The sequence below is a fragment of the Marmota flaviventris genome, chromosome X (assembly GCF_047511675.1).
Source record: "Marmota flaviventris isolate mMarFla1 chromosome X, mMarFla1.hap1, whole genome shotgun sequence".
In the NCBI taxonomy this organism is placed as follows: Eukaryota; Metazoa; Chordata; class Mammalia; order Rodentia; family Sciuridae; genus Marmota; species Marmota flaviventris.
The window spans coordinates 54,082,772-54,110,736 of record NC_092518.1 but is presented as its reverse complement, the minus strand read 5'-3'; the positions used below and the strand labels follow the sequence as shown (position 1 = coordinate 54,110,736).

Below are 27,965 nucleotides of genomic sequence, written 5' to 3'. Positions count from 1 at the left end.
ATAGTGCCCTTGTTGTAGGTGGCCCCAGAAGAATTTAAGACCAGCATTGGCCGTGTGAATTCATGTTTGAAAAAGGCTCTCCCAGTCAATGTGAAGTGGCTGCTCTGTGGATGTCTCTGCTGCTGTTGCACACTGGGTTGCAGCCTGTGGCCTGTTATTTGTCTCAACAAAAGAGTGAGTATAACCATTCTATTGTATAACAATAGTAAAAGCTAACATTTATTGCACACTTGCTATGGGTCAAGAACTGTTTCCATGTACTTTACTTAATTTTATTTAATTTCCATAACAATGGTATCATTTTATTTAAAAAAAATTTAAGGTATGCAACACAGTAATTGCCATGTTTTTTTTAATTGTTTTTTGTTTTTGTGGTGTGGGTATTGAATCCAGGGCCTTGTGCATGCATTTGAGGCAAGTACTCTACCAACTGAGCTATTTCCCCAGCTCTAATGGTATCATTTCAGAGATAAAGAAACTCTAAAATGAGCCATTTATCCAACCTTTATCAATACTTTATCACTTAATATGCATTCCTGTCATTTTAAGTAAATACAGTGAAAGTAAAGAACTCAGGTAAATATAAATATAGGTGGACTGCTTATTCTCTTTATACAATCTGAAGCTATGACATAAAATGTTTCTAAGCTACAGGTATATTGGAGAACTACTTCTAATCTGAAGAAAGGCATAAGAGAAAGTAACCTGCAAAGTTGTGTGTTACTGGGGGTCCTTAGTTTTGAATATGTTACAATAACATTCTAACAGCATTGCTATTAGTTATTCCATGAAATTAAGACAACTATCTTAATCTGATCTGATTTAAAATTTCATTTTTATTTTGGAAATAATTTCCCAAGTGGGAAGAAAGCTTTCAATATTGAAATTGAAGCCAATGAGGACAGTTCATTTTACCCCAAGTTCTTTTCCCAGTACTACATTAAGGATTTATTTAATCTTTTAAATAATAATTAGCTTACTAAATCAGATTTAAAATTATAGCACCTTGAGGAGGAATAATTAGTGGTGCAGTTACTTTATTAAAGTGAAAAATAGTCCCAAGAAATAATCTTTATTTTTTTTCTCCTCATTTTTCTCATTCCCTCTTTCATGTCTGCTTCAAAAAGACAACTAATGCTGCCAATCCTATGAATTTTTTGAATGGAAGAGTAAAGCATTTTATTGATTCCCTTGGTAACCACCAGTAGATCAGAGCTTTACTTTAAATATAGCTTAATTTGTTTGTCAAAACATGGACAGTATTTTCAAGTGACCTTCTGTAAGTAAAAGCTAAAAGCATAAATGTCTTTACTTAATTGTCACATCTTACCTTTAAAAGTTAAAATCAATAACTCCTATCCATCCCCATTATTTTAAAAGCCTCAATGTGAATTAATCATGATTTGGATTTCCCATCATGTGAATGTAGCCAATCTCCAGTACTTAAGAACAGATTTTTTGGTTTTAATGTTTATCCAGGATTTATCTTCATTCTTTGACATATTTATGCTTTGCCTATTTGTCAAGGCTTCCATCAAAGAACATGAAATAGAGGGCCGCGCACTGTGGTGCACACCCAGCAAGTTGGGAGGCTGAGGCAGGAGGATCATGAGTTCAAAGCCAGCCTCAGCAAAAGCGAGGTGCTAAGCAACTCAGTGAGACCCTGTCTCTAAATAAAATACAAAATAGGGCTGGGATGTGGCTCAATGATTGAGTGCCCCCTGAGTTCGAGTTCAATCCCCAGTACCAAAAAAAAAAGAACCTGAATTAGAAATAAGTTTTTCACTCATTTAATTTTTTTCACAATATTTTTATTTTATTTATTTATTTTTATGTGGTGCTGAGGATCGAACCCAGTGCCTCACACATGTGAGGCAAGTGCTCTACCACTGAGCCATAACCCCAGCCCTCACTCATTTTATTTAATTTATTTATTTTTAAATGAACGCAATACCTTCTTTATTTTTATGTGGTGCTGAGTATTGAACTCAAGTGCCTCACACATGCCAGCCCCATTTGATTTTATTATCAGCACTTCTTTTTTAAAAAAAATTTTTTTCTAGTTGTAGATGGTCACAATATCTTTATTTTTATTTATTTTTATGTGGTGCTGAGGATCGAACCCAGGGCCTCATGCTTGAGAGGCAAGTGCTCTACCACTAAGCTTCAACCCCAGCCCTTATTATCAGCACTTCTTAACAGAATAGTCAGTGGAAAAAAATGAGATAATACTAATGCTGTGATCTTTCCCTATCTTCTATTACTTTGGTTAATTAAGAGTTTATCCTGAAGTTGAAATATCAGTGTATTCTTTTTAAATATTTTTTTAGTTGTAGATGGACACAATATCTTTATATATTTATTTTTATATGGTGCTGAAGATCAAACCCAGTGCTTCACAGGTGCAAGGAGGAACTCTACCACTGAGCTACAGCCCCAGCCCCGAATTATCAGTGTATTCTAATCACTAATCTGTGAATTTTAAGAAGATAATACAGATTTGCAAATCTTCATCCCATGAGATAAATTCAGCTCACTCTGTCTTTTAACATTTGATTCATTTAAAAATTGGAATATTGGGACTGGGGATATAGCTCAGTGGTAGAGCACTAGCATGCATGAGGCCCTGGGTTTGATCCCCAGCTCTGCAAATGAATACATAAAAGTTGGAAAATTTGTGATATCTGATCTGTCATAAAACCTAAAGATGACAATCCTGGATCCACATGCCTATCTGTCAACAGTGAAATCTAACTTGGTAGTGGTTTCTCCCTTTAAATAGGACATATAGTTTTTGTTCACAACAAAACTATCCAGCATTTACATTATCTGCCTTTCTCTGTAGGAATTATAGTTCATGGCATATTGTCAATGATATACTAGACAATGAAATATTAAGCCATGCTGATAACCACTGTATAAGGCACTGTCCTTTCTGGAACATTAGTTTCCTCACTTATAGAATCAGGATAATATTTACTTTTAAGGTGGATGTGATGAATATGATATTTTAGGAATTTCACTGCTTTTGTGTCTATAAGGAGAATTTTTTTAAAAATACAATTTTAAGAATTTTTATGCCTTCACTATTGCTTCCTAACCCATAAAATAAGTTGTATAGACTGTAATAGTTGAGTTGCAAGGATGATTAGTCTTCATATAGCCCAAATCCCTTATTTTACAGGTGTAGAAAGTAAGATGCAGAAAAGTTAGGGGACTTTCCCAGGGCCACATAGGAAATGGCACAACCGGAAACAAACCTCGTTTTATTTTTTGTTTCTAACTCTGTATTCTCTTGACAACATGTTCCTTATATCAGATTCTCTATTCCTGAGACATGAAATATTTGGAGAGGTAGTATGATAAATGGTTGACCCACTGTGTTTTCATTCTCTAGCAGTGATTGGAAAACTTTTTCTTAAAGAACAAGATAGTAAATATTTTCAGCTTTGTCTTCCACAGTTCTCTGTGACATCTGTTTACCTCTGTCTTTGCAGCATGTAAATAGCCATAAACAATACTTAACTGAGTGAGGTATTGCCCTAAAACTTCATTTACAAAAATAGGCAGCAGGCCACATTTTGCCCAGTAGGTTGTGGTTTGCCATCCTTCTCTAGCCATCTCTAATTGGTTATATAGCTCTATGGAAGACATGTGTTTATCCAGAAAATAAGGTAGAAATAATATGATTACTCAGTCCTGTATCAAAAAGTTGCTATATGGATCAATGATTATAAAATGTTTCCAAGAAGAAAACTTCTATGTACAATAGTCTACCCTATGAACTATTTTTTGGCTTTTTGCCTGCAACCTGGCAGGATCCTGACTGTGCTGGCTGCCTGGTCTCCTGGCTCAATCTTGTCTGTCCCAGCTGAAGCTGCTGCTGGGGAATTGGAGCCTTTGGGGTGGCGGTGGGCCTGGCATGGCCAGGGCTTTGGGCATACAAGGCAAGCACTCTATCAACTGAGCTATATCCCCAGCCCTCTGTGAACTATTTTTAACCAGTATAATTCATGGACATTTTCTTTAGCAAATTAGATTGCAGAGAAAAGAAATACAGATTGGATACCTTGAGTTCCCTGTAGTAACTCTTGACTCCCGTGAGAACTCCATAGTGACATGGTATATGAGATGAGGTATATTGATCTGTTCTTACATCCACCACTGAAACAACTATGATATCATTGTCAGTTTTTAGGCCTAGTTATGCCAACACCCTTAAATTTGAAATTACTTTTAATTTTTCCTATTTTTGCTGTAATATTTGATAAATTGAGAGTGATATTTAGAAGGAAGGGATTATTCTGTCTCAAAACATGAACATGATGCTGTTTTAGGAAATAAGGTTTTTAATTCACTGTCTTATAAGAAAAAGCAAATTATAGAAACAAAAGCCCCATCTATACAGTATGCCATATGGAAAAGAAAATCGGTTTTTGCAGTGAGAGGCAATAGTTCTGCTACGAGTTAAACAGATTACCTGTAATCTCTATTTAGGACTTTTATTCATACCTTTCATAAAATACATTCTGTATACTCTTGGGCAAAGATAGCAAGCATAGAGCCTAGTACATACACTTGGTTATAGCTTGCCTAGTTCCCTACGGTATATATGCACAACGGGGGTTTACTCAGCCATGAAGAAGAAAGAAATATGACATTTTCTGGTAAATGGATGGAACTGGAGAGTATCATGGTAAGCAAATTAAGCAAGTCTCAGAAAGACAAGTATGTTTTCTTTCACATGTGGAAGTTAGAGGGAAAAGAAGAAAAGGATGTAATGAAAATGGAGGGGAAGGGGCTGGGGATGTGGCTCAATGGTAAAGTGCTTGCCTGGCATGCATGAGGCTCTGGGCCCTGGGTTCAGATAACCAAGCACCAATTTAAAAAGAAAGAAAGAAAATGGAAGGGAAACCACCAGGGTAAAGGAAGGTGAGCAGGGTGAGTGAGGAGGAAGTATGGGGAGGTACTGGAGAGAAATATTGACCAAATTTATGCTATGTGCATGTATGTATATGCCACAATGAAACCCATGAGTCTATATGATTAATATGCACCAATACATAAATTTTAAAAAATCTACATGGATGACTCAAAAAGTATTAAAGATATGTCAATAGTGACCATTTAGTTTAGTAGAGAAGATAAAAATCCTACATGTAGTATAGTTGTTAGCCAGATTAAACTGACCAAAAGACAAAGGAAGCTAACTCATCACTCTCTAGTATTTGTATGTCATAAACACCATCATGGCTCTCGCCCCCAAAGAGAACTGCCAAGTCAGTTCCGGCAGAGAGCATGGTAAGAAATGGAGTGCGCCTGCTCTCCCGGACCCACTGCCCCCTCCCACCGCCCCAGGCCGGCGGATGAGCTGGAGGGCCCTGGGACAGGATGCAGCCTCCCCTGCAGATCCCTGGAGCTCCTGCTATGAGTGCCCAATGGCTGGCCCTGGCTGTGAAGGACAGGTGAGCCTATCACCCAGGATGGATGACCTGATGGCGGCAGCAACTTATCAGTACCCGGACTGCGCGTGCTGCCAGGTCTTCTGGCCCAATCTTGTCGGTCCCAGCTGAAGCCGCTTCTGGGGAATTGGCGCCTTTGGGGTGGCGGTGGGCGTGGCATGGCCAGAAGAATGGCGGCCTCCCCAAACGCCCCGCCCGAACGCCGACCCGAATGCGGAACAACGCCCTAACGCGGAACAACACCGCCGCCGCGAACAATTCCCCGAACGCTGCGGAGGCCGGCAGGGGCTTCAAGTTCCAAAAAGGAGAGTTGACGCCTGCAAGCTCGGCCACGTGTTGGACCGCGGAGCCGCACAGGCCCTCCGTGAGCGCTCAGTGTGAGCGCTCAGCGCCGCCTCCACGAGACCCGCACCTTGTCTCGCCAACAAAGACCAGAACCGTCCTGGAAGGTGAGCGAAGCTCCGGAAGATGACGGGTGGAACCGTTAGCGGCCTCGGGCGGTTGGTGTTCGGTGGTTGGTGGTTGGTGTTGGGGCGGTTGGTGTTCCTTCTAACAAAGAGAGAAATGGTCGAGTCACAGGCCTCATCTGCCCAGTTGGAAACGCCCGCCACCCTCTGGGAAGATTTCCTGGCCCTTTGTAAAAGGCCTTTGTCTATAATATGAAAAAGCTGCTCTCAACTTACCCCCCACCTTTTAAAACTTGTGCTGCATCTGGACATCATAAAGGTAAAGGGGATGCCTGCCGTGTGATAGAGTTGGATATGAAATTTGTCTTGTAGATGGATATGAATTTGTCTTGTAAACATTTACAAGACACAGGCCATTTTGTTTGGAAAAAATCAGAAATGCCTTCTGGAAGTGACTTTGAAATGGATTTGTTAGACCACCTCTAGGAAGTGGTTTTGTTTGTTCAGTGGGTTGTTGGACATGGAGGAGTTTTCGGTGGACACAACATCTTTATTTCTTTTCTTTTTTTTTTTAATGTGGTGCTGAGGATCGAACTCAGCGCCCCGCGCATGCCAGGCTTGAGCCACATCTCCAGCCACAGATACCTCATATTTAACCATTGCTATGCATGCAATTTTATTTACCAGTGCTGTGTGAATAGTGCACAGGGTCTTATTATTGTTAGATTTATGCCTTAATATTCCTATTTGGAGGTGTCCTAAGATAAATGGGCATTATTGTTTTAATTTCAAATTCCTAATGAGTTGATGGTGAATGGGAGGTACTGAGATGGAATGAATATATTCTGCATGTAAGTTCATTAGTATTCATAGCATATTAATTTATCTGATGAGGAGTTAGGCTGTTACTGTTTGCTGTAGCCATAAATGTTGGAGGTTAAAAACTTTTCTCCAGTGTTCTTGTTTTTGTCTAGCCATATTTGTTTGTATTTCCCTAGAGGCTTAAATAGGTATTAACTAAAATGCACCATTCTTTCAGTTATATTTCTCATTATAATACCAGGGCCCTACTGATATAGTGGTAAGGTATGGGGGAAGGAGAAGCATTATATAGTCCTATTATTGGACCTCAGTTTTTTAAGTGGACTCATGCCCCTGGGCCATGACCTTTATAAATGTTTCTCTCTCTCTCTCTCTCTCTCTCTCTCTCTCTCTCTCTTTTTTTTTTTCTTGAGATAGGAAGGCTAGAGGGTGCTGGAGTTGTGTATTTCCCTTCCTGAAGATTTTTAGGCTATGGCAAAACCACTGTTGTTTAGGAACTAGTACAATAGTTTGCCCTTTTTCAAAAGAGCAAAATTCTTTTGGTATACTTTAAAATATCTACATTTCTCCTTCTCCTACCAGAATCATGAGGGGCTTTTTTCTCTGATCACTGTGAGAACTTGATAGGGTGAGTAAAACTCACCAAAGTGTGTTAAGCTGCTCCTAAAACTGGAATCCTCTGGAGTTTTAAAATTTCAATCTTTTCCCCAATGAACTTCTAGTGATTTGTCAACTAAAATTTAGATATTGTTACACAGTCTTGGTTCAAATGGAGTTCATTCTCCTCTAGTTTTGCTTTATTGTGCTTCTCTGTGTTTGCCTTTTTGTTTCCTCAGTATTTGGTGCACTCATGTACACCACCATCTCGCTCACCTCTTGGATAGATCTGAAAGGAGTTGTTGATTTTCAGTTTATTCCATTTTTTCTTGTGTGGTCAGGAGAGATTACTTTTAAACTCCTTACATTCCTATGTGGACCTTCATCTTTTAAATGCTACGCATTGGATTCTTGTTTGGCATTTATTTTCTTTCCATTTATTAATTTTGATTGCTTATCCTCCATTGTTTCTAATGAGAAGTAAGCTGTTAATCTTATTACAGTTCCCTTATAAATGACAAGTCATTTTCATCTTGCTGCTTTTAGCATTTTCTGTCTTTCTGAAGACATGTCTCTAGTGGATCACATTGTATTTATCCTACTTGGAATTCCATGAACTTCTTGGATGTGTGAATAAATACTTTTCATAAAACTAGAGTAGATTTCTGCCATTATTTTGTTATTTCTTCTGTTTAATTCTTGCTCTCTCTTCTTCCCATTTATATGTATGTTGGTAAACTTAATGATGTCTAACATTTCTTTCAGGCCGGGGTCATTTTCCTTTATTCTTTTTTCTCTTTGTTCTTAAGATTGCACAATTGCTTTTAATCTGCCTTTTCTCCTAGTATTGGGGATCAAACCTAGGCCCTTCACATGTTAGATAAGTGTTATACCTCTGAGCCATATCCCTAGCTCCTTTTTTAAAATTTTTATTTTGAGATAGAGTCTCACTTAGTTACCCAGATGGGCCTCAAATTTGTTATCCTCCAGCCTCAGCCTCCGGAGTAACTGGAATTATGGCCGTGCACCACCACACCCAGCTGTTTAATCTGTCTTCAAGTCCATGATTTTTTTTATCTACTTCCTCAACTCTGCTTTTGTGCCCCTATATTGAATTATTAAATTTCAGTTCTTATACTCTAATTCCAGAATTCCATTGGTTCTTTTAAATAACATTTATCTTTTTGTTGACATTTCCAGCTTAATCAGACATTGACATCATAATTTTTTTTAATTATATTTTTTCTGGTCTTAGCATGGCATATTTGTTAATTTGAGAAACTGAATTCCTTTTTATATGAACCTGTGTCCTCTTGGCCATGGATGTTTAAAGTATTTCAAATTCATATTTGCTTCTTTTTGGGGCTCCTGAGCTTCCATTACAAGTTGTGTTCAGTCAGCTTTAAATTATTTAGAGCTCAATGCTTTCATTAGAGAGTGGGATCATCTTTCTATCATCCAGAAATTCCTCTCTCTTTGTTAGCTAATAAACCCTTTCAAGTGTACAATTCAGAGCAGAGGCCTTAATTATATTCAAAGTGTTTTATACCTATTACCATTATCTATTTCCAAAGCTTTTTCATTACTCCAAACTCATAGCCACTAAGTAATAAGTTCCATTTCCCCTTCCTTCAGAACCTAGAACTCCTAACCTTTTTCATCTCTACATGTTTGCCTATTCTAGATACTTCATATAAGTAAAATAATATCATATTTTTCCTTTTGTACCTGGCTTATTTTGATTACCAAAAAGTATTTGAGGTTCATCCTTACCGTATCATGTTTCAGAAGTTCATTGCTTTCTATGGCTGTGTAGTAATCCATTTTATTTATGTACCACATATTGTTTATCCATTCATCTATTGATTGGCACTTGGGTTGTTTCTATCTTTCAGCTACTGTGTATTGTAATGTTCTGATGAACATCTCTGTGAGTCTCTGCTTTCAGTGCTTTGGGGTATGACCTAGGAGTGCAATTTCTGGATCATATGGCAATTGTTTACCTTTTTAAGGAACCACCAAAATGTTTTCCATACAATCTGTACCATTTTGCATCCCCACCAGGAGTCCATAAGAGTTCCAATTTATCCAGATCTTCACCAACATACATACAAGGCAGGTTCTCTACCACTGCGCTATACCCCCAATCCTTGTAAATTTTTTTGCAGATATCTCTGTTCAGGTCTTTTGTCTATTTTGTTACTAGATTGTTTATCTGTTCTTAAGTTGGGTGTTTTTATATATTCTAGCTATTAATCCCTTTCCAGATTATATGATTTGCAATACTCTCTCTGTGGTTTATCTATTTATTCTATTGATAATACTATTTAGTACACAAAAGTTGTTAATTTTGATGAAGTCCAATTACACTTTTTATGTCTTCTTGACTGTGTTAGGCATCATATCCATGAAATCATCACAAAACTCAGTGTCATCAAGATTATCTCCCATTTTCCTATAAGAATTTTATAGTTTTAGCTCTTATATTTAGTTCTTTGATGAATTTTGAATTAATTTTATAGGTAGTATAAGGCACAGCTTCAACTTCATTTTTTACCTGTGAATGTCCAGTTTTCCATGTAACATTTGTTGAATGTTGAATGGTTGACATTCTTGAAGTTCTTTTCTGGACTTTTTATTCTACTGCATTGGGTCATATGTCTGTAATTTATATACCACATATTTTTATTACTGTAGCTTTTATAGTAATTTGTCAAATCAGGAAGTATGAATTACCTAACTTTGCTCTTCATTTTTAAGATTGTTGAGCTAATAGGGGTGCCTGGAGATTCATATGAGTGGAATTTTATATTTTTATCAAAAAAACAGTCTTTGGGATTCTGATAGAGATTGTACTGAATTTATTGATTATTTTGGATCATATTGTCATTTTAACAATATAAAGTCTTCCCATCCATAGACTGAGGATGTTTGCATTTATTTAAGTATCTATAATTTTTTCCTGCAGTGTTTTACAGTTTTCTGCATGTGTTTTGTTTCCTTGGTTAAATTTACTGCTAAGTATTTTTTGTGCTATTGTAAATACAACTATTTTCTTAATTTCCATCAGATTGTTTATTGTTTCAACTATTTTCTTAATTTCCATCAGATTGTTTATTGTTTTTATATGGAAGCACTCTTGATTGTAATGGATATGTATCCGGCAACATTGCTATATGTGTTAGGTAGGTCTCAGATTTGTTGTGGATTCTTTAGAATTTACTACTACAAAATCATGTCATCTGTGAACAGAGACCATTTTGCTTCTTCCCTTCCAATTTGGATGCTTTTTCTTGCCTAATTCCTCTGGCTAGAATTTCCAGTTATTGTTATCTTGTTTCTATCTTAGAAAAATATCTTTCAGTCTTTTACCATTTATTATAATGTTAGTCATATGTTTTTTATATATGTCCATAACATGTTGAATAAGATTCCTTCCTTCCTTTTTTTTTTTTTTTTTTGGTGTGTGTGTGTGGGTGGGTGGGTGGTGCTGGGGATTGAATTCAGGGCTTTGTATGTGCAAGGCAAGCACTCTACCACCTGAGCTCTATCCCCAGCCCCAATATTCCTTATTTCTAATGCATTCAGTGTTTATCATTAAAGTATATTGATTTTCCTTTTTTAAGTAAACCACTTTTTTAGGTGTGATTGACATGTAAAGAACTTTATACCTTAATCTGTTCAGGCTTCTATAACAAAATACCTTAAACTGAGTAGCTTACAAACAAAAGAAATGTATTTCCTATAAGTTCAGCATCATACTCAAGGTACTAGCAGATCTGGTGAATGGTGAGGGCCCACTTTCTTAGTTAATAGATGGAGCCTAATTTGTCCTCATATAGTAGAATTGCCTAACTCAACTCTAATCACCTCCCAAATGGCCCACCTCTGTATTTGGGGGAGAGGGACATAAGTATTCAGTCTGTTTCCCTGTACATATTTAGTGTATCTCAATGAATTTGACAATGAATATATACCCTTGAAACCATCACCAGTACCAAGGCCAACAAACATATCCAGTACCTCTCAAAGATTCCTCCTACCACTTTTACTATTTTTCTTTTCAGTAAGAATGCTTAATATAAGATCTAACTTTTTAGCGATTTTAAGTATAGAATACAAGGTTTTTGTGTGTCTTTTTCAATTTATTTATTTTAATTAGGTATATATGACAGCAGAATGCATATTGTTTCATTGTACACAATTTCAGCACAGCTCTTCATTTCTCTGGTTGTACACGATGTAGTGTCACACCATATGTGTAGTTATACATGTACTTAGAGTAATGATGTCCATCTCATTCCACCATCTTTCCTGCTCCCATGCCCCCTCCCTTTCCTTCCCTCCCCTTTGCCTAATCACAGTTCCTCCATTTTTCCCATGCCCCCCCCCCCTTTATGGACCAGCATCCACTTATCAGAGAGAACATTTGGCCTTTGTATTTTGGGGATTAGTTTACTTCACTTAGCATGATATTTTCCAACTCTATCCGGATAATTTACCTGCAAATGCCATAATTTTATTCTCTTTTAATGCTGAGTAATATCCCGTTGTGTATATATACCACATTTTCTTAATCTGTTCATCTATTGAAGGGCATCTAGGTTGGTTCTACAGTTTAGCTATTGTGAATTGAGCTACTGTAAACAATTATGTGGTTATATTACTCCAGTTTGCTGATTTTAAGTCCTTTGGGTATAGACCATGGAGTATAGTAGCTGGGTCAAATGGAGGTTCCATTCCAAGTTTTCTAAAGAATCTCCATACTGCTTTCCAGATTAGTTGGACCAATTTACAGTTTCACCAGCAATGTATGAGTGTGCCTTTCCCCCCAACATCCTTGACCTGGATATCCACATGAAGAGGATTGAAACTAGGTCACTATCTCTCACCCTGAACAAAAATCAATCCAAAATAGATCTAAGATGTTAAGGTAAGATTTGAAACTATGTGAAGAAAACATACAGAAAAAGACTAAGATATTGGTACAAACAGTGATTTCCTGGATAGGAGTCTAATAGCCCAAAAAACAAAAGCAAGAATTGATAAATGGGATTACACAAATTTATTTATTTATTATTTATACATTACAGTAGAATGTATTTTGACATTATACATACATGGTCTATAACTTCCCATTCTTGTGGTTATACATGATGAGGAATTACACTGTTCATATATTCATATATGAACATAGGAAAGTTATGTTGAATTCATTCAACTATCTTTCCCATTCCCATTCCCCCTCCCTTCCCTTCATTCCCCTTTGTCTAATCCAAAGTACTTCTATTCTTCCCTACCCCCACATTGTGTGTTAGCATCCATATATCAGAGAGAACATTGGCCTTTGTTTTGGGGGATTGGTTTGTTTCACTTAGCCTGATAGTTTCCAGTTCCATTTATATTCAAGCAAATGCCATAATTTCATGTTTCTTTATGGCTGAATAATTCCATTGTTTATATATATACCACATTTTCTTTATCCATTCATCTTGAAAGGGCACGGTTCTATTGGTTAGCTATTGGGATTACACAAATTTAAAAGCTGCGCAGCAAAGAAAACAATCAACAGAGACAATCTACCAAATGGGAGAAAATATTTTTCAGCTATATATCTGAGGAAGGTTAATATTTAGAATATATAAAGTACTCAAAAAAAACTGAACAACAAAAGAACAAGTAAGTCAATTAAAAATGGACAGGGTTGGGAATATAGCCCATTGGTAGAGTGCTTTCCTCATTTGCACAAGGCCCTGGGTTCCATCCCCAGCATGACCAAAAAAAAAGGACAAATGGGGCTGAAGTTGTGGCTCAGGGGTAGATCACTTGCCTAGCATGTGTGAGGCACTGGGTTTGATTCTCAGCACCGCATATAAATAAATAAAGGTCCATCAGTAATAAAAATATTTTGAAAGATGGACAAATGATTTGAACAGACACTTTTTAAAAGAAGAAATACAAAAGACCAATAATTGTATGAAAAAATCTCCCTATCTTTAGTGATAGGGAAATGGGGCTGGGAATATATATAGCTCAGTTGGTAGAGTGCTTGCCTTGCATGCACAAGGCTCTGGGCTCAATTTCCCAGCGCCACAAAAAATAAAAAATCACTGAACTACAAGATAATAAATTAAAAAAAAAAGTGATAGGGAAATGCAGATCAAACCTACATTGATGTTCCATCTCACTCCAGTCAGTATGGCTACAATAAAAAATGTTGGAGATGATGTGAAGAAAAGGAAACCTTTATATGCTGTTGGTGGGAATGTAAATTGGTATAACCACTATGGAAAACAGTATGGAGGTCCCCCCCCCAAATCTGAAAATACAACTACCATATAATTCAGCTATACTACTTGGGTATATATCCAAAGGAAATGATATCAGCATACAAAAGAGATCCCTGCTTATTGAGGTGCTATTCACAATATCCATGATATGGATTTATCCTAGGGGCCCATCATATGAATGGATAAAGAAAATATTGCATATATACACAATGTAGTATTATTCATCCATAAGATAAAATGTCATTTGCAGGAAAATGATGGAACTGGAAGACATCACTTTATGCAAAATACTAGACACAGAAAGACAAGTATCACACATTTTTTTCTCATGTGTAAACTAAAAGGAAAAAAGATGACCTGAAAGTAGAAGTGAGGCTATAAGAGATTAGGAGAGGTTGGGGAACACGGAATGGGAGGTGGAAGAAGAGGATAGGAGAAGGGAAGGGAGACAAAATCAAAGCTTGATATATGTATGTGTGGAAATGCCAGAGTGAAACCCATTAATTTGTACAATGTTAATAATTATGATAATAAAAAGTGTTGGGCTTAGTTTGTTGTTTTTCTAGTTCTTTTTTTTTAGAGAGAGAGAGAATTTTTAATATTTTTATTTTTTAGTTATCGGCGGACACAACATCTTTGTATGTATGTGGTGCTGAGGATCAAACCCGGGCCGCACGCATGCCAGGCGAGCGCGCTACCGCTTGAGCCACATCCCCAGCCCCGTTTTTCTAGTTCTTTGAGGTGTAACATAAATTTGTTTATTTGAGGTATAGATTATCAGGGATTGAACCCAGAGACACTTTACCACGGAGCTACATCCTTAGGTTTTTTATCTTTTTAAGTTTTGAGACAGTATCTCGCTAAGTTGTTTAAGGCTTCCCTAAGTTATTGAAGGTGTCCTCAAACTTGTGATCCTCCTGCCTCCTAAAGATCACAAAATTTTTCACAGACTCAGTGGTGTAGAGTAACACCATTTATTATTTCATAATCAGAAGTATAGGTACAACCTGGCTTAATTGGGTTTTCTCATTAGATTGTAACAAGGCTGAAGTGCTGTCAAGGCTGCATTCCTTCTGAATATCCTGTAAAAGAATATGCTTCCAATCCCAGTCTTAACAAAATGAGTTTCCTTAAACTTTCTATGTGACCTTTTCCATTTTAAAGACAACATGGTGCTTTTAAGGGCTCTTATGATACATTGGCACTCCACAAATAAATCAGGATAATGTTCTTTTTTTTTTGTACTGGGGATTGAAGCCAGCCTCAGTAGCTAAGCAAGCCCCTAAGCAAATCAGTGAGACCCAAAATAAAATATAAAAACGGGCAGGGGATGTGGCTCAGTGGTTAAGTGCTTCTGGGTTCAATCCCTGGTACCAAAAAGAAAAGAAAAAAATCAGATTTCAAAGGTTAATAAAGGGAAATGAAAACAATAGAGGGTTCCTTTATCTGGTGATAAGTACACCTGAAATAAGCAAAGCTTAAGAATTTTTCGGGGCTGGGGATGTGGCTCAAGCGGTAGGGCGCTCGCCTGGCATGCGTGAGGCCCAGGTTCGATCCTCAGCACCACATACAAATAAAGATGTTGTGTCCGCCTATACTTGAAAAATAAATATTAAAAAAAAAAATTTTTTTTTCTTTTGTTTTGGTACTGGGGGTTGAACCCAGGGGCACTCGACCACTGAGCCACATCCCCAGCCCTATTTTGTATTTTTTTTTTTTTTTTTTTAAGAGACAGGGTCTCACTGAGTTGCTTAGCACCTTGCTATTGCTGAGGCTGCCTTTGAAATTGCGATCCTCCTGCCTCAACCTCCTGAACCACTGGGATTACAGGCACACCCCGCATAATCTTCCTATTTGAAAACCAATTGACCAGTAACTTTAATTACATCTTCAGCATCCCTTTTGTAATGTAACATAATATTCACAGGTGAAATGCTAGGGGTTCAAGATCATAGAAGCCAGAATTCTGCTTACCACAATCTTTTATTCTGCAAACTTGCTAAACCACATATAGTTCTAGTAGTGTTTTAGTGGTTTCCTTGGGGTTTTCTACATACAGAATCATTTGTCTGTTAATGAAGACAGTTTTTCTTTTTCTTTTCCAATCTGGATACCTTTTGTTTGTTATTCTGGTTACAACTTTCAATATGGTATTGAAAAAAAAGTGGTGGGAGAAAACATCCTTGTCTTGTTCCCAGTCTTAGGGGGAAAACATTTAGTTTGTCTCCATAAAGTATGATGGTAGCTGTAGGTTTTCCATAGCTGTTCTTTATGAGGCCAAGGAAGTTCCCCTCTAGTCCTAATTTTTCAGAGTTTTTGATATTAGGAATTGAACCTAGAGGTGATTAACCACCTAGCCACATCCTCAGCCCTGTTTGTTTGTTTGTTTGTACTTGGGTTTGGACCCATGGACACTTGACCTCGGAGCTATACCCCCCAGACTTTTTTTCATTTTTTATTTTGAGACAAGGTTGCTTAGGACCTCACTAAGTTGCTGAGGCTGACCTCAAATTTGTGATCCTCCTGCTTAAGCCTCCCCAGTTGTTGGGAATACAGGCAAGCATCACTGCATCAGGTTCCAGGGTTTTTATAATTAATGGATGTTGGATTTTGTCTGTGCTTCTTCTAAATCTACTAAGACAATCACATGTTTTTTGTCTTTTGTTCATGTAATATATTATGTTATTTTTGTATTCCTTGGATGGATTCGATTTACACATGATTCAATCTAGTATTGTTGAGAATTTTGTGTTTATATTAATGAAGGATACTCCTCTTTTGTTTTCTTTATGCATTTGTGGTGTCTTTGTCTAGCTTTGGTATCAGTCCTTAGACGAAGAGTTGGGGGAAGTGTTCCCTCCATTTTTTGGAAAATATGTGAAGGATTGATGTTTTTAAAATGTTTGGTAGATTTATCATTGAAGCCATCTGGTCCTGTTTTTTTTTTTTCTTTGTGGAAAGATTTTTAATTACTAATTCAATTTCTTTATTTTGTATCCTGATTTTGTCTGGATTCTGTCAAGTGTAATGACCCCAAGATATATTCCAGCTGGCATTGTTGCTGATCTAACCAACTGTAAATGAGCCCTCTGAATTTATTATATTTGCAACATCCCTTTCATAATGTAACATAACATTTATTTAAATTTATTTTGTTTAATTATTTTCAAAGTAGGACGTTTTCCATTTGTTTGCCTCTTCTTTTACTTAACTTTAACTTGGTGGTTGCTATCAGTTACATTGCATTTTTTTCTGATTTATAATAGAAAACCAAGAAAGGAGAAATAAATGGGAATTTACAAGTAAACAGGAAACTATAGATACACAGAGTAAACAAAGTTCTGCAGTTCATCTTGTAACAAAGTCTTTATCCTTTTCCTCAGACCAGAAGATCAATTCAGAAGTTATTAGAGTGGGAAAATAACAGATTATATCACAAGGTAAGAAATGCTAAGCAAATGGGTGCCTCATTTATTTATTTTAATTATTAAATTGAAAAAAGTAATAAATGGGGATTTTTCTAGCCATGAAAGGATTAGAGAACTAATACTCAACTATTTAGTAGATCGTTTTATAAGGTATTTTAAGTGCTGTTTCGTATCTTATGCCTATATTATTTGCTGTGACTTAACTCAGATGTATAGGTTGTAATTGTAATTAGTTTAAGTTAATATAAAATTCTTAACAAAACTGTACTTTCTTAGCTTGCTTTGCACTGGAAGTTGACTAAAAGGAAATGCGAAACTAGCAATATGATGGAGTATGTAAGTATGAAGTTGTTTTACTTAAATTTTTTGGATTTCATCCTAAATGTAACATTTTATTGTATTTATCATCTGCCAGCTATTTTTTTCTCCTCAGATTGCTTACATCCTCTTTAGCTTTGTAGCCAACCTAAAATATCTTGAAAGTTTTCGATTATTTAGATGTTAAGTCTCAACTAGTGTGCTCATCTAAAAATATTGTACAATCTTGATCTTCTTTTAACACAGTCACAAACCGCAGCATATGGTGGTAAGAACAGCTTCTACTGGACAAAATATTTCTAAATGTAATCTTATCAAAACTTGCATAAAATAGAAATTAACTTCTGAATTCTGAATTCATATTTTGGCTTGTTTTTTTCTTTTTTTATTATTATTATTAGTTGTTCAAAATATTACAAAGCTGTTGACATATCATGTTTCATACATTTGATTCAAGCAGATTATGAACTCCCATTTTTACCCCATGTACATATTGCAGATTCACATCGGTTACACATCCACGTTTTTACATATTGCCATACTAGTGACTGTTGTATTCTGTTGCCTTTCCTATCCTCTACTATCCCCCCTCCCCTCCCCTCCCCTCCTATCTTCTCTCTCTACCCCATCTACTGTAATTCATTTCTCTCCCTTGTTTTTTTTTTTTCCCTTTCCCCTCACCTCCTCTTATATGTAATTTTGTATAACAATGAGGGTCTCCTTCCATTTCCATGCAATTTCCCTTCTCTCTCCCTTTCCCTTCCACCTCTCATCCCAGTTTAATGTTAATCTTCTTCTCATGCTCTTCCTCCCTGCTCTGTTCTTAGTTGCCCTCCTTATATCAAAGAAGACATTTGGCATTTGTTTTTTAGGGATTGGCTAGCTTCACTTAGCATAATCTGCTCTAGTGCCATCCATTTCCCTGCAAATGCCATGATTTTGTCATTTTTTAGTGCATTTTTTTGTGTATAAATGTGGCATTTATACACAATGGAGTATTTGTTTTTTTCTTGACTGACATTTAACTTTTAGTGAAAAAACTATATAGGTTTTAATACAGGTTCAGTTTTTTTTTTTTTCTTACTGAAAGCTATGCAACCTTGGTCATAACATAAAAATCACATATAGCTAATATGATCAATTCAGCATTATTAACATTAAAAATATTAAATTTATCCTAGCTTGAGGCTTCTGACATGCAATATATATTTAATAATAAACATCAATTTGCATCTCATAAACAAGGATTATTATAGTATCTCTTCACTTTGAATAGTTTTTAGAAAAATGTGAAAATGACCACAAAACTAAAATCTATTATTGATATAACCTTCAAAAATATCTTGTTTTTATTATTATATTTCTGAACCTTCCTGTGAATAAACTATTTTAGTCAATCCATTTGGATGCTCATATTTTTCACATATAACTTGCAAAAGATAGTAATCCTCAACTAATGCTTTGATGGAAAAATACACAAGCATAATAATTTTTTTGTAATCTGTACAACAGTTTTAATTCTTTCTACTTTGATTTTTAAAATACAGGTGAAAGGAGCATATGATAAGTAATAGGTTTAGCTTCTCTTCCCCCAAAGGAATATTTATTGTAAATCAGGTAATAACAACTGTTAGCTACAGGAAGTAATTTTGTTTACCTGTTTAATTTTTGAATCCCCAATCTAATCACAACTTATGGTAAGTTATTTACATAACTGTTTTATGTATTTCCCTTACTTTTTATAATATAGGATCAAAAGATAGTCGTGTGACAATGAGTATAAGCTTTTCTGGGTTATATATATGTTATATTAATTTAAAAACTTTTGTCAACATATTCTTGTTTGTTTTTATTTTGCAGGTTATACTAATAGAATTCTTACCAAAATATCCCATATTCCGACCTGACTGAGGAGTTTTATTCAGTCACTTCTGTGTTTCCTGTCATTTCCTACCCTTAGTGCCTTGTAGATGATTATGGAATGAAGATGGTCTCCTTCGCTGTGTTCAAGTTATTCTTTATAATGGTAGAGTATTCTCCTCACTCTTTTATTTTGTTGGTTTAAGAATATAATTTGCACATTTTTTTGTTGTTAAATGAGGCTTGTGTTTTGCACTCTCAGTTTTCAAATAAATACACATATACATATGTACACACACAGTTGCCACTAAAAGTAAAACATCAGTGCTGGTGTTCAAAAAACAAAAACCTTGTTTTGAGCATGCTGCCTTATAATTTTCATACTCACTGTTTCTAAATATGCATCATTTTTTAGGCTACTTAATGCTCTGTAATCCCTTACTGGACACACTTAAATAAGCTTTTGGTAGCTTTTAGAAATGGTTTTACTCTGCTTTTAAAGAACATGCAATTAATAGCAATGGTTTGTCCTGCACTTTGCTAAAGTATCACTTATGTTAGTGGATAAAATATTTAAACTCCTAAAGACTTGTAAATATTGTCTCTTTGCATAATGTAAAATGTGTTATGCCATGGTTTACAGAATGTAATATTGCTCTTATTGTATTGCCAACAATTCGCATAGATTTTAATATGAATGTCCTTTGCAAGCATCCTTTTGAATGTAGAGATGTTAACATGCTGTTTTATGGCAAAGCCATAATAAACATGTTAAAATTTCAGGTGTAGGGCAGGGTTGCCCAGTGTAACAAGTGGATTAAAATTGAAGTCATTATCTCAGATATTGTGCATTGCATCCAAACCCAAGAACCTTATTTTTTTTTGCCATTTAATTCAGTATTTCCTGTTTTGAACTCCACCCCCACCCCCCAAAAATTTATTTGACATCTGGCAATTTCACAGCCTCACTGTCCTTCATTTCTTTCCCTTTGAATATTGCCTTTCCTTTGAAAATACACACAATTTTGACTTTTAAGAAGTTATCTTGAGATTTTACTTGTCTTGGGAGGTAATCTAGAGTCCCATGAAAGCTACTGCTAACCTTTATCTGGAATTCAGATAGTCTGTTTTGGGAAACAGAGCTACTTAAGTTACACCAAAATAATATGGAGTGGCTGAATCATGGTTAATAAAATACTTTTAATCCTCTTTTTGAGGATTTTTTTTAAACATTTGGAAATTATTAATACAAAAGTATTTTAGTTGGTACATTTACCACCCAAGTAGCCAACCATTTGATTGGTATGTGCGCTATTTCTCTTCACAATTAAAATGACAATACCACTCCTCTTCTACTAAGTTTGAATTTTAGTGTAACAAAAGCTTTGTATCACTTCAAGTAAAAGATGGATGTTTGCCTGTGTCTAGGCATTATTTGTAATTCATAGTGCTAAAGATAAATTTAAAGTGTCTGGGATTGAATAATATTCTATTTGTCATCTTACAATCTTGCTGCTTTTAGTAAGCTTTTTTAGGCAAGTATTCATCCCAGTGAAGAGAACAATCATTTCTTCACATAAGGTGAAACCTTTTTAGGCTACTTTTAAAATGCATTCCTAATTTGAAGTTCACAGTCCTTGACCATTAGAAAAAGAAAAAAAGAGACACTATGTGATGGGAGATTATGATTGTTTGCAAAAAGACTCTGGAGTTCCATTATCCCCATGCCACCCAGCCACCCCAGTTCTCTTTTAATATATTATGTATGCCTGCAAATATCATGTGTCTGCCTGCTGCAAAATTGAAGGTGTATTTTTATAGAAATGGTGGAAACCTCTGAAAATACATACCCACTGTCTTGTTTTCTAGTTAAGATCAGGGAAAAATTGTATCTGTGGTTTATGTTCCAGCTAATGTCATTAAAATTATGCTTCAGACTGTGACATTTTAATACCAAAACTGATTGCCAGCATAATATACAATTTCTAATTATCACTGATAGAATAATTGTTTTTAAATGTCAACCCTTATAATCTTATTTTTCCTGTAACCTTAGAATTTGAACATATGGTTATCATAGTAACTTTTTCTGCCATGTATAAATCATACTTGGTTTTGTTTAAAGAACAGGAAGTGGTGAATTGTTTCCATGAAACAGATATTAACAATAGTGTGTCTGGAGGTAACAGAACATAGAATTCAAGACACAATTGTATTTGTCATAAAAACAATTTGACAGAATGTGTAATTTTAATTTTAACCAGTCACTCTTAATTTTTTTTTTTAGTTTTCATTGTTCTGGTTAATCAATCTTAGTTTCTTAAACTACCCAGAAAACACCCAATTTTATTTTCTTTTTTCTATCACTTTCTCTCTCCTGTGATGGTTTTTTCAAACTGTTTTCCCTTGTAGGAGGCTGATTAGCAATTGGGTATTTTGGAGTGTTGGGGGGAGTTGTTTTCTTTTTAATGAGATTGGCATCAGTGAATACTGAAATGACAAGAGTACACTGTGGTGATTAATTCCTCCCCCACTGAGGCTTTTATTTTTATCCTCAGGATAGAGCATAGTTGTATTTTTCCATTGGGTTAGTAAAATGTTTTGTGGAAGTTGTTTTTCAATTGAAAAAAGTAATTTTGAATTTCTTTGTTGTATAATATTCCTTTATGAAATCTTCCATGGTGGTTTCCAGAGAAAAATGACATGTATTTGCCAAAGTATATAAATCTCAGTAGGTATTAAAGTTACAAGTTAAAATAGTTCTTTAAAATTCATTTTCCAATGCTTCTTGTTTGGTCAAAGATTCTGTCCTAACAAATTGATTGAATTGATAATTTTAAAGCTCATCCAAAAAGCCAAGAGCATATGTGGTATTGATAAAAATATAGACAAGTATTATTTATAGATGTATTAACTCCATTACAGACATGTCCTCTTCACTTTGTTCCCTTCTTGTCCCCATGTTAATTTAGGAGCGAGTAGTCAAATTTTAAAAGTGGAAAAGTGCCTTGTCTTTTTCTGAAGAAAGATAATGTGTAAGGAAGCAGAGTGAATGAATTAGTAGATCATTAGATTAGAAATTGTTCTTTCGAGTAGGTATAAGACATATTGAGTTTCCTTTATTTATTAAACACTCTGTTTCCTTGTTTTCCTCCAATCATATGATATATTAATGACAAAATATTACAGAAGAGGACTATCAGTCACTTAAAAATTTGTATAATTTTAATACTAGTAAACATGTAATTTAACATGGTTTTGGAAGGACAGTGGTTTTTGACTGAAACCTTACCAAAGCCCACTTAAGTATTTAATGTCCATACTCTTATGACTTGTAAACACTAATGTCTGAGAAATTAAATCATGTTAATTTTTATCACTCTGCCATTTTAATGAAATTTATTTGTGGTTTTTGATAATTTGAGTAAAGTTCAGTAACATTTGTAAGCTTTGAACAAATAGGGTTTTTCAAATGTATGAGAGCTTTAAAAAATCATTAGCATTATAATTTTGTTTACAGATAAGCCACCTCTTTAAAAAAATTAAACCTTACTACTTGAACATAAAACCCCAAACAATATTTCATTAGAATTTAATATATTGGTCTAGCAAGATATATAAATTATATTCATTTGACTAATGGGAGAAGATTCACATAGTGGAAATACCTTTTGCTAATTTGATTATAAGTGCTCAAATTCATTAAAATTGGGTCCTCTTATTCCTTTAAAAGTCTGCTTTTAAAGTAAAATCTATTCTGCAAAACAATTTTCAAGTTATTCAAGTTCCCTTAAGTGGTAAACTATTAGAATTTTCAGTAAAAGGAATAGGTTTACTAATACCTGTTCATGTAATATGTGGGCTAAAAAGGGATACATCTATAAAGATATCTATATCTATTTATAAATTTATATATTTATAAATATATAAATATATTTATAAATAGATATAGGTATATATTTATAGATATATCTCTATCTTTCCCTAATTTCCCTTACCTGATTCTGAGCCAGCCTTTTTATTTTGATGATGGCAACCTGAGAATACATTCCATTTTCTGTGGACTTTGTCAAACTCATACTATATGAAGTAATGATCTAATATTGTGGACTCTAGGCAGTTAACTTAAATAGCATGTCAGTGTTTTTGTCTGTAAAATTATGGGGTTGAACCTAGAAATGGACAGAAAATTAGAGATTATCTAACATTCTGAGATTCTAGAATTTCACAGGAAAGTTTTATTCTACAGAATCTCAGAATGATTATTTTCAGACCTACTACCCTTTGTGGAAACTCTCGCAGTGCCTTGCACACAGTAAAAGTTCAGTTTGCTTGCTGGCTGGTAGTTGATGTGTGTTAATATCATACAGGCTCAAAGAACCTGATGCCTGCTAGACCTTAGTCCACCTCGATGATAAAAGTGAATGTAGATTCCCTAGTAACTGAGGTCTGAGGTCTCTGAGCTTTGCCTATGTGAAATCTCACAGTGCAGTTGGTATCCAGGCAAGAATTATAGCTGTGACAACAATGGAGATATGGAAGGATCCACTCTGAAGTTTTAATGTGAAGAGTTTCACATCCTATCCAACATTTGCTTCAGTGTCTTATCAAGTTCCACACTTTCAAAAAGATCTTTTGGAACAAATTGATAAAATTTGGTAGAAAGGGAAATGGTGTGGAATTCAAACCCAAGTCACTTCTAGTTTAATTCTTAGCTCTGCTGCTTAATTCCTCTGTACCTCATGTCCTCATTGCTGAAGTGGGGACAATAATCTGGACCTACCTCACAGGGGAATTGAGGATTTTTTCACATATTTGTGTGATTTGAAGATGATAGAAAGATATACTGGATATCATAATTGTGTAATTTCTAAAGAGATTCCTTGAAATCCATGTCGTTATGTTTTTATTTCACAGAACGAGTGTTGCAGTTTATCTATATATCAGTAGTAAATTTTGTTATTGATTCCTTGTTTGTTAAACATGAATTATTGTATTATGTTAATACTTGATTTAGGGAGGAAAAGCAGGGGATGTAAACCAGTGGTTCCCAACTTGGGGTAGATGAAATTAGCAGTGGGGTTATCCTTAATCCTTTTGCATTATTTCAAAAAAGATACTAGAAACCATACTTTGACCCATAATATTCCTGCTACACAGCCAACTAATACATGGAATTTCCATGCATTTTGCTTATATTCTTTCAATTTTGTCTGTTAACACTGATTAGAAGCTGTGAATGATTATGTGCTTTTGATTAATACAAAAAAATGACAAAAATTTATTATTATATACTTGAAAACATAAAGAAGGAATCATGAAGAGATGTATATAGCAAAAATGTTGGGAGCCACTTTTATAAAGGAACTAAGGTTATTTGACCCTTTCCACAGATTGCTTACCTGGTCCCTAAATAATTAAATGCTAGGGGGGTGGGGGCGTAGAGAGAGAGTGAGAGAGTGTGTGTGTGTGTGTGTGTGTGTGTGTGTGTGTGATGGCTAGATTGGGCTGTATAACTTCAGGTTGGAATTTGCCTTCAGCTTTTTTTTCTGTTTCAGGATGATGTAATTGAGATAATTCATTGAGGTGTGTACATGTGACTCATACACACATAGGATTGCAAATGTGGAAAGTGTTATACTGTCACATTCTAGCATTGGACTAAATATCAATTTCTGAGTCTTAAAGTAGTTCTGTGTATAAATTCGGTGTGATGAATCAAGGCAATAATTTCTCAAATGTTGCTTTTATTCCTGCTTATTTCATTTAAGCTTTTATCTTGGCTTATTTTCTTAACTTTCTGTTTTTTCTAGTAAGCAAATAGTGTAAAATTGTTTTAATGCTTGGACTTTGGAAAAAGTTATAAATGTTTGAAATTATATAATCTACAAGCTAGTTTGCCATTCTTGGAATATGTACAAAATGAGTCTTGGTGGTGAGAACAGGACATCCAAATAGCTAGAAAGTGGATATTGATCAAAACATCTGCTTGAAAAGGCTACAATTTCTACTTTTGACAGTGGATTCCTGTTGCGACAGCATTACCAGAAGAGAATAATAGTGGATATGTCTATCCAAACAAAGAACTTTCATGCATCTTGTAGTGTTCCATAGCCTGTGGAATGAATTCATTTTTCTCCCTTGAGTCCAGGAATGATCCCCCTGGAAGAACTCAACCTATATACAGCTGTGCCAAAATGAAGGATACCTGCCTCTCTGAAACTTTCACTGCTGCTTCTGTCGTTGTTCACTTGTCAGATAAAATTTTATTCTCAGGATGCAAAATTAAAATAAAGTGCAAATCTATGTTAGTGAATTGGGTGTTTCGGGGAACATCTTTTTTTCTTCTTCACTTTCTTATTCTTCCTTTTGAAGATCGTATTTCACATTTTACCTCTTGTCACATTGGTGAGTGCTATGTCTGATTCTATAAGTAATTTATGGCATACATCAGGTTTGGGAGCCCTTGTTTTGCCCAGTGTTTGGCATGTGGCCAAGTAGAAAGTTATTCTTGAATGACGTTGCATTCACCCTGCAAGCCTACCTGTGAAGTATAATATTAAAATTAGGAGGAGCTGGGGTTGTGACTCGGTGATACAGCATGCGTGAGTTACTGGGTTCGATCCCTGGCACCACATAAAAATAAAATAAAGGGATTGTGTCCATCTACATCATAAAAAACGAGTATTTACAATTAGGGGGCTCTGGATATAGCTCATGTGGTAGAGTGTTTGCCTTGCATGCACAAGGCCCTGGGTTCAATCCCCAGCACTATCCCCCCCCAAAAAAAAAGTACAAACTTACCAAGCGTAAGTGTGTAGTGTAAGGAGTGGGGAATGTGAAGTTACTTGACAGAAGTTTTGACTCTCCTCAGCAGATTATGGAAGAAATTTAAGTTGCTTTTTAAACTGATTAAAATGCAATAATATTAGATTTGTTTAAGCTTAATTCTTATGAATTCATTAAAAACAAACTATAGAATGTTTCCCGGTACCTGTGGTAATTGAATTATTTTTTTATTTGTGGTAATTGTACTATTTCAAAAAGATTTGAAATTTCAAAATATTAAGGCATAGATGACACACTTAAACCTACACAGAAGTTTCATATTTTTTGTTTTGAAAAGACTGAGGATTGAATTATGCTGAGGATTGAACCTAGGGCCTCCTGTGTGAAAGCATGAACTCTACACTGAGCTACACCATGAGCCCCTAAAATTCTCCTTTTAAACTTTTATGGATGAGGGAAATATACATACTTCTTGTTGATGAGGTCTTAAATGTGAAGTAGGATGTGCTATGTGGGAAGTGCTTGTATGTTATATTTTATATTAAGGGTGGAAGCCACATGCCTTTAAATCTGCCAGTAAAGATTACTTAGCTTTATTTTTAGAGAACAAGGGGAATTTTTATTGAGAGAATAAAAATAGAAAGCTTTCTAGATTTCCAAGTGAGTGATGAGATTATAGCTTGCAAAACTAAAGAAGAAAAGTATACAACTATTTGATCAAAAACAGTAGAGGTAATCATGAAGCAAATGGAGTGAATTCTATTGCCCAGAGATTGACATACCAAAGTCTACCCTTAGTAGTGGTTTTAATTTCTGTACATACAGTTACCTTTGGTTAACCTCAGTAGAAATATATACATATTTGTCTTGACCCTTTCAACTCTTTCAAGACATAGTGACCATGTACATAAATTTATTGTATACATATTTATTTTATTTGTACTACTGGGGATTGAATCCAGCATGCTAGGCAAGTACTGAGCTTCATCCCCAATCCTTTTTAAAATTTTTATTTTGAGACAGAGTCTTGCTATGTTTTCCAGGTTACTCTAAAAAATCTGCAATCCTCTTGCCTCAGCTGCCAGAATATCTTGGATTAATACTTAACTCTTCATAAGATAATTAAATATAGAAAATTCTCTAGGGGATACTAGAATTTTCCAGTTGTAATTACCAAGAAAATTGAGAAGTAATCTTCTTGCAAAAATCAGGACACTTGGTAAATCTGATTTTGTCATACCCAATGTTATGTTATTTTGATATCATATACTACTTATGAATACACACACACACTATAGTAAATAGCAGACATCTTGTTTACTGAAATGAGCTCTATATTCTGGGTTTGGTGTGGGATTTAAAAAAAATACTATTTAAAAAAAATAGTTTGGACTGGGATTGAATTATTTGGTAGAAGGTAGAAGAAATAAGGAAATACAATCCACCAGTAGACCTCTGAAGTAGCTGAGAGTCCAGTTCTGATTTCTTTAGTCAAAGAAAGTATCCTGGCTGAGGTTGTGGCTCAGCGGTAGAGCACTTGCCTAGCACATGCAAGGCCTGGGTTCGATCCTCAGCACCACATAAAAATAAATAAAGGTATTACGTCCAATCAAAACTAAAAAAATAAATGTTTAACTATTTAAGAAAGTATCCTGAACTGTGTACAGTTCACAAGAATTTTCGCAGATGAAATGTGGGCAGCAATGTAGATTTTTTTTTTTAGAGAGAATTTTTTAATATGTATTTTTTAGTTTTCGGTGGACACAACATCTTTATTTTATTTTTATGTGGTGCTGAGGATGGAACCCAGTACCCCGTGCATGCCAGGCGAGTGCGTTACTGCTTGAGCCATCTCCCCAGCCCAGCAATGTAGATATTTAGAGTAGAATAAATGATAATCCAAACAGATAGCAGAGGGATATAAAGGGGACTTGTAAATGCTTTTGAAAAGTAAATCCCCGATGTTGGTAAAGTTTTAATAGATAAAGGGTA

General features: G+C 35.3%; 1 protein-coding gene and 1 long non-coding RNA gene across 13 annotated transcripts in view; one reads left to right on the top strand and one right to left on the bottom strand.

Moving 5' to 3' along the window:
• The window catches only part of Chic1 (cysteine rich hydrophobic domain 1), a 150,885-nt gene that overhangs the window by 17,688 nt on the left and 105,232 nt on the right, over window positions 1–27,965 (top strand). For 9 of the 12 annotated variants that reach the window (XM_071606236.1, XM_071606234.1, XM_027922944.2 and 6 more), the window contains exons 3-6: window positions 19–174; window positions 16,962–17,018; window positions 17,283–17,342; window positions 19,185–19,350. In XM_071606236.1, the coding sequence (XP_071462337.1) occupies window positions 19–174; window positions 16,962–17,018; window positions 17,283–17,342; window positions 19,185–19,235 (324 nt within the window). In that variant the 3' untranslated portion in view covers window positions 19,236–19,350. Of the gene's footprint in view, window positions 1–18; window positions 175–1,127; window positions 1,254–16,961; window positions 17,019–17,282; window positions 17,343–19,184; window positions 19,351–25,204; window positions 25,501–27,965 lie in introns of those variants that run through there. The other 3 variants (XM_027922950.2, XM_071606239.1, XM_071606240.1) reach the window with 3 other exon arrangements.
• Window positions 118–27,965, bottom strand: part of LOC114081457 (uncharacterized) — a 244,623-nt gene continuing 216,775 nt past the window's right edge. Inside the window, exon 22 of the long non-coding RNA XR_011705630.1 lies at window positions 118–6,011. This is a non-coding gene — a long non-coding RNA (uncharacterized lncRNA). The remainder of the gene's footprint in view (window positions 6,012–27,965) is intronic.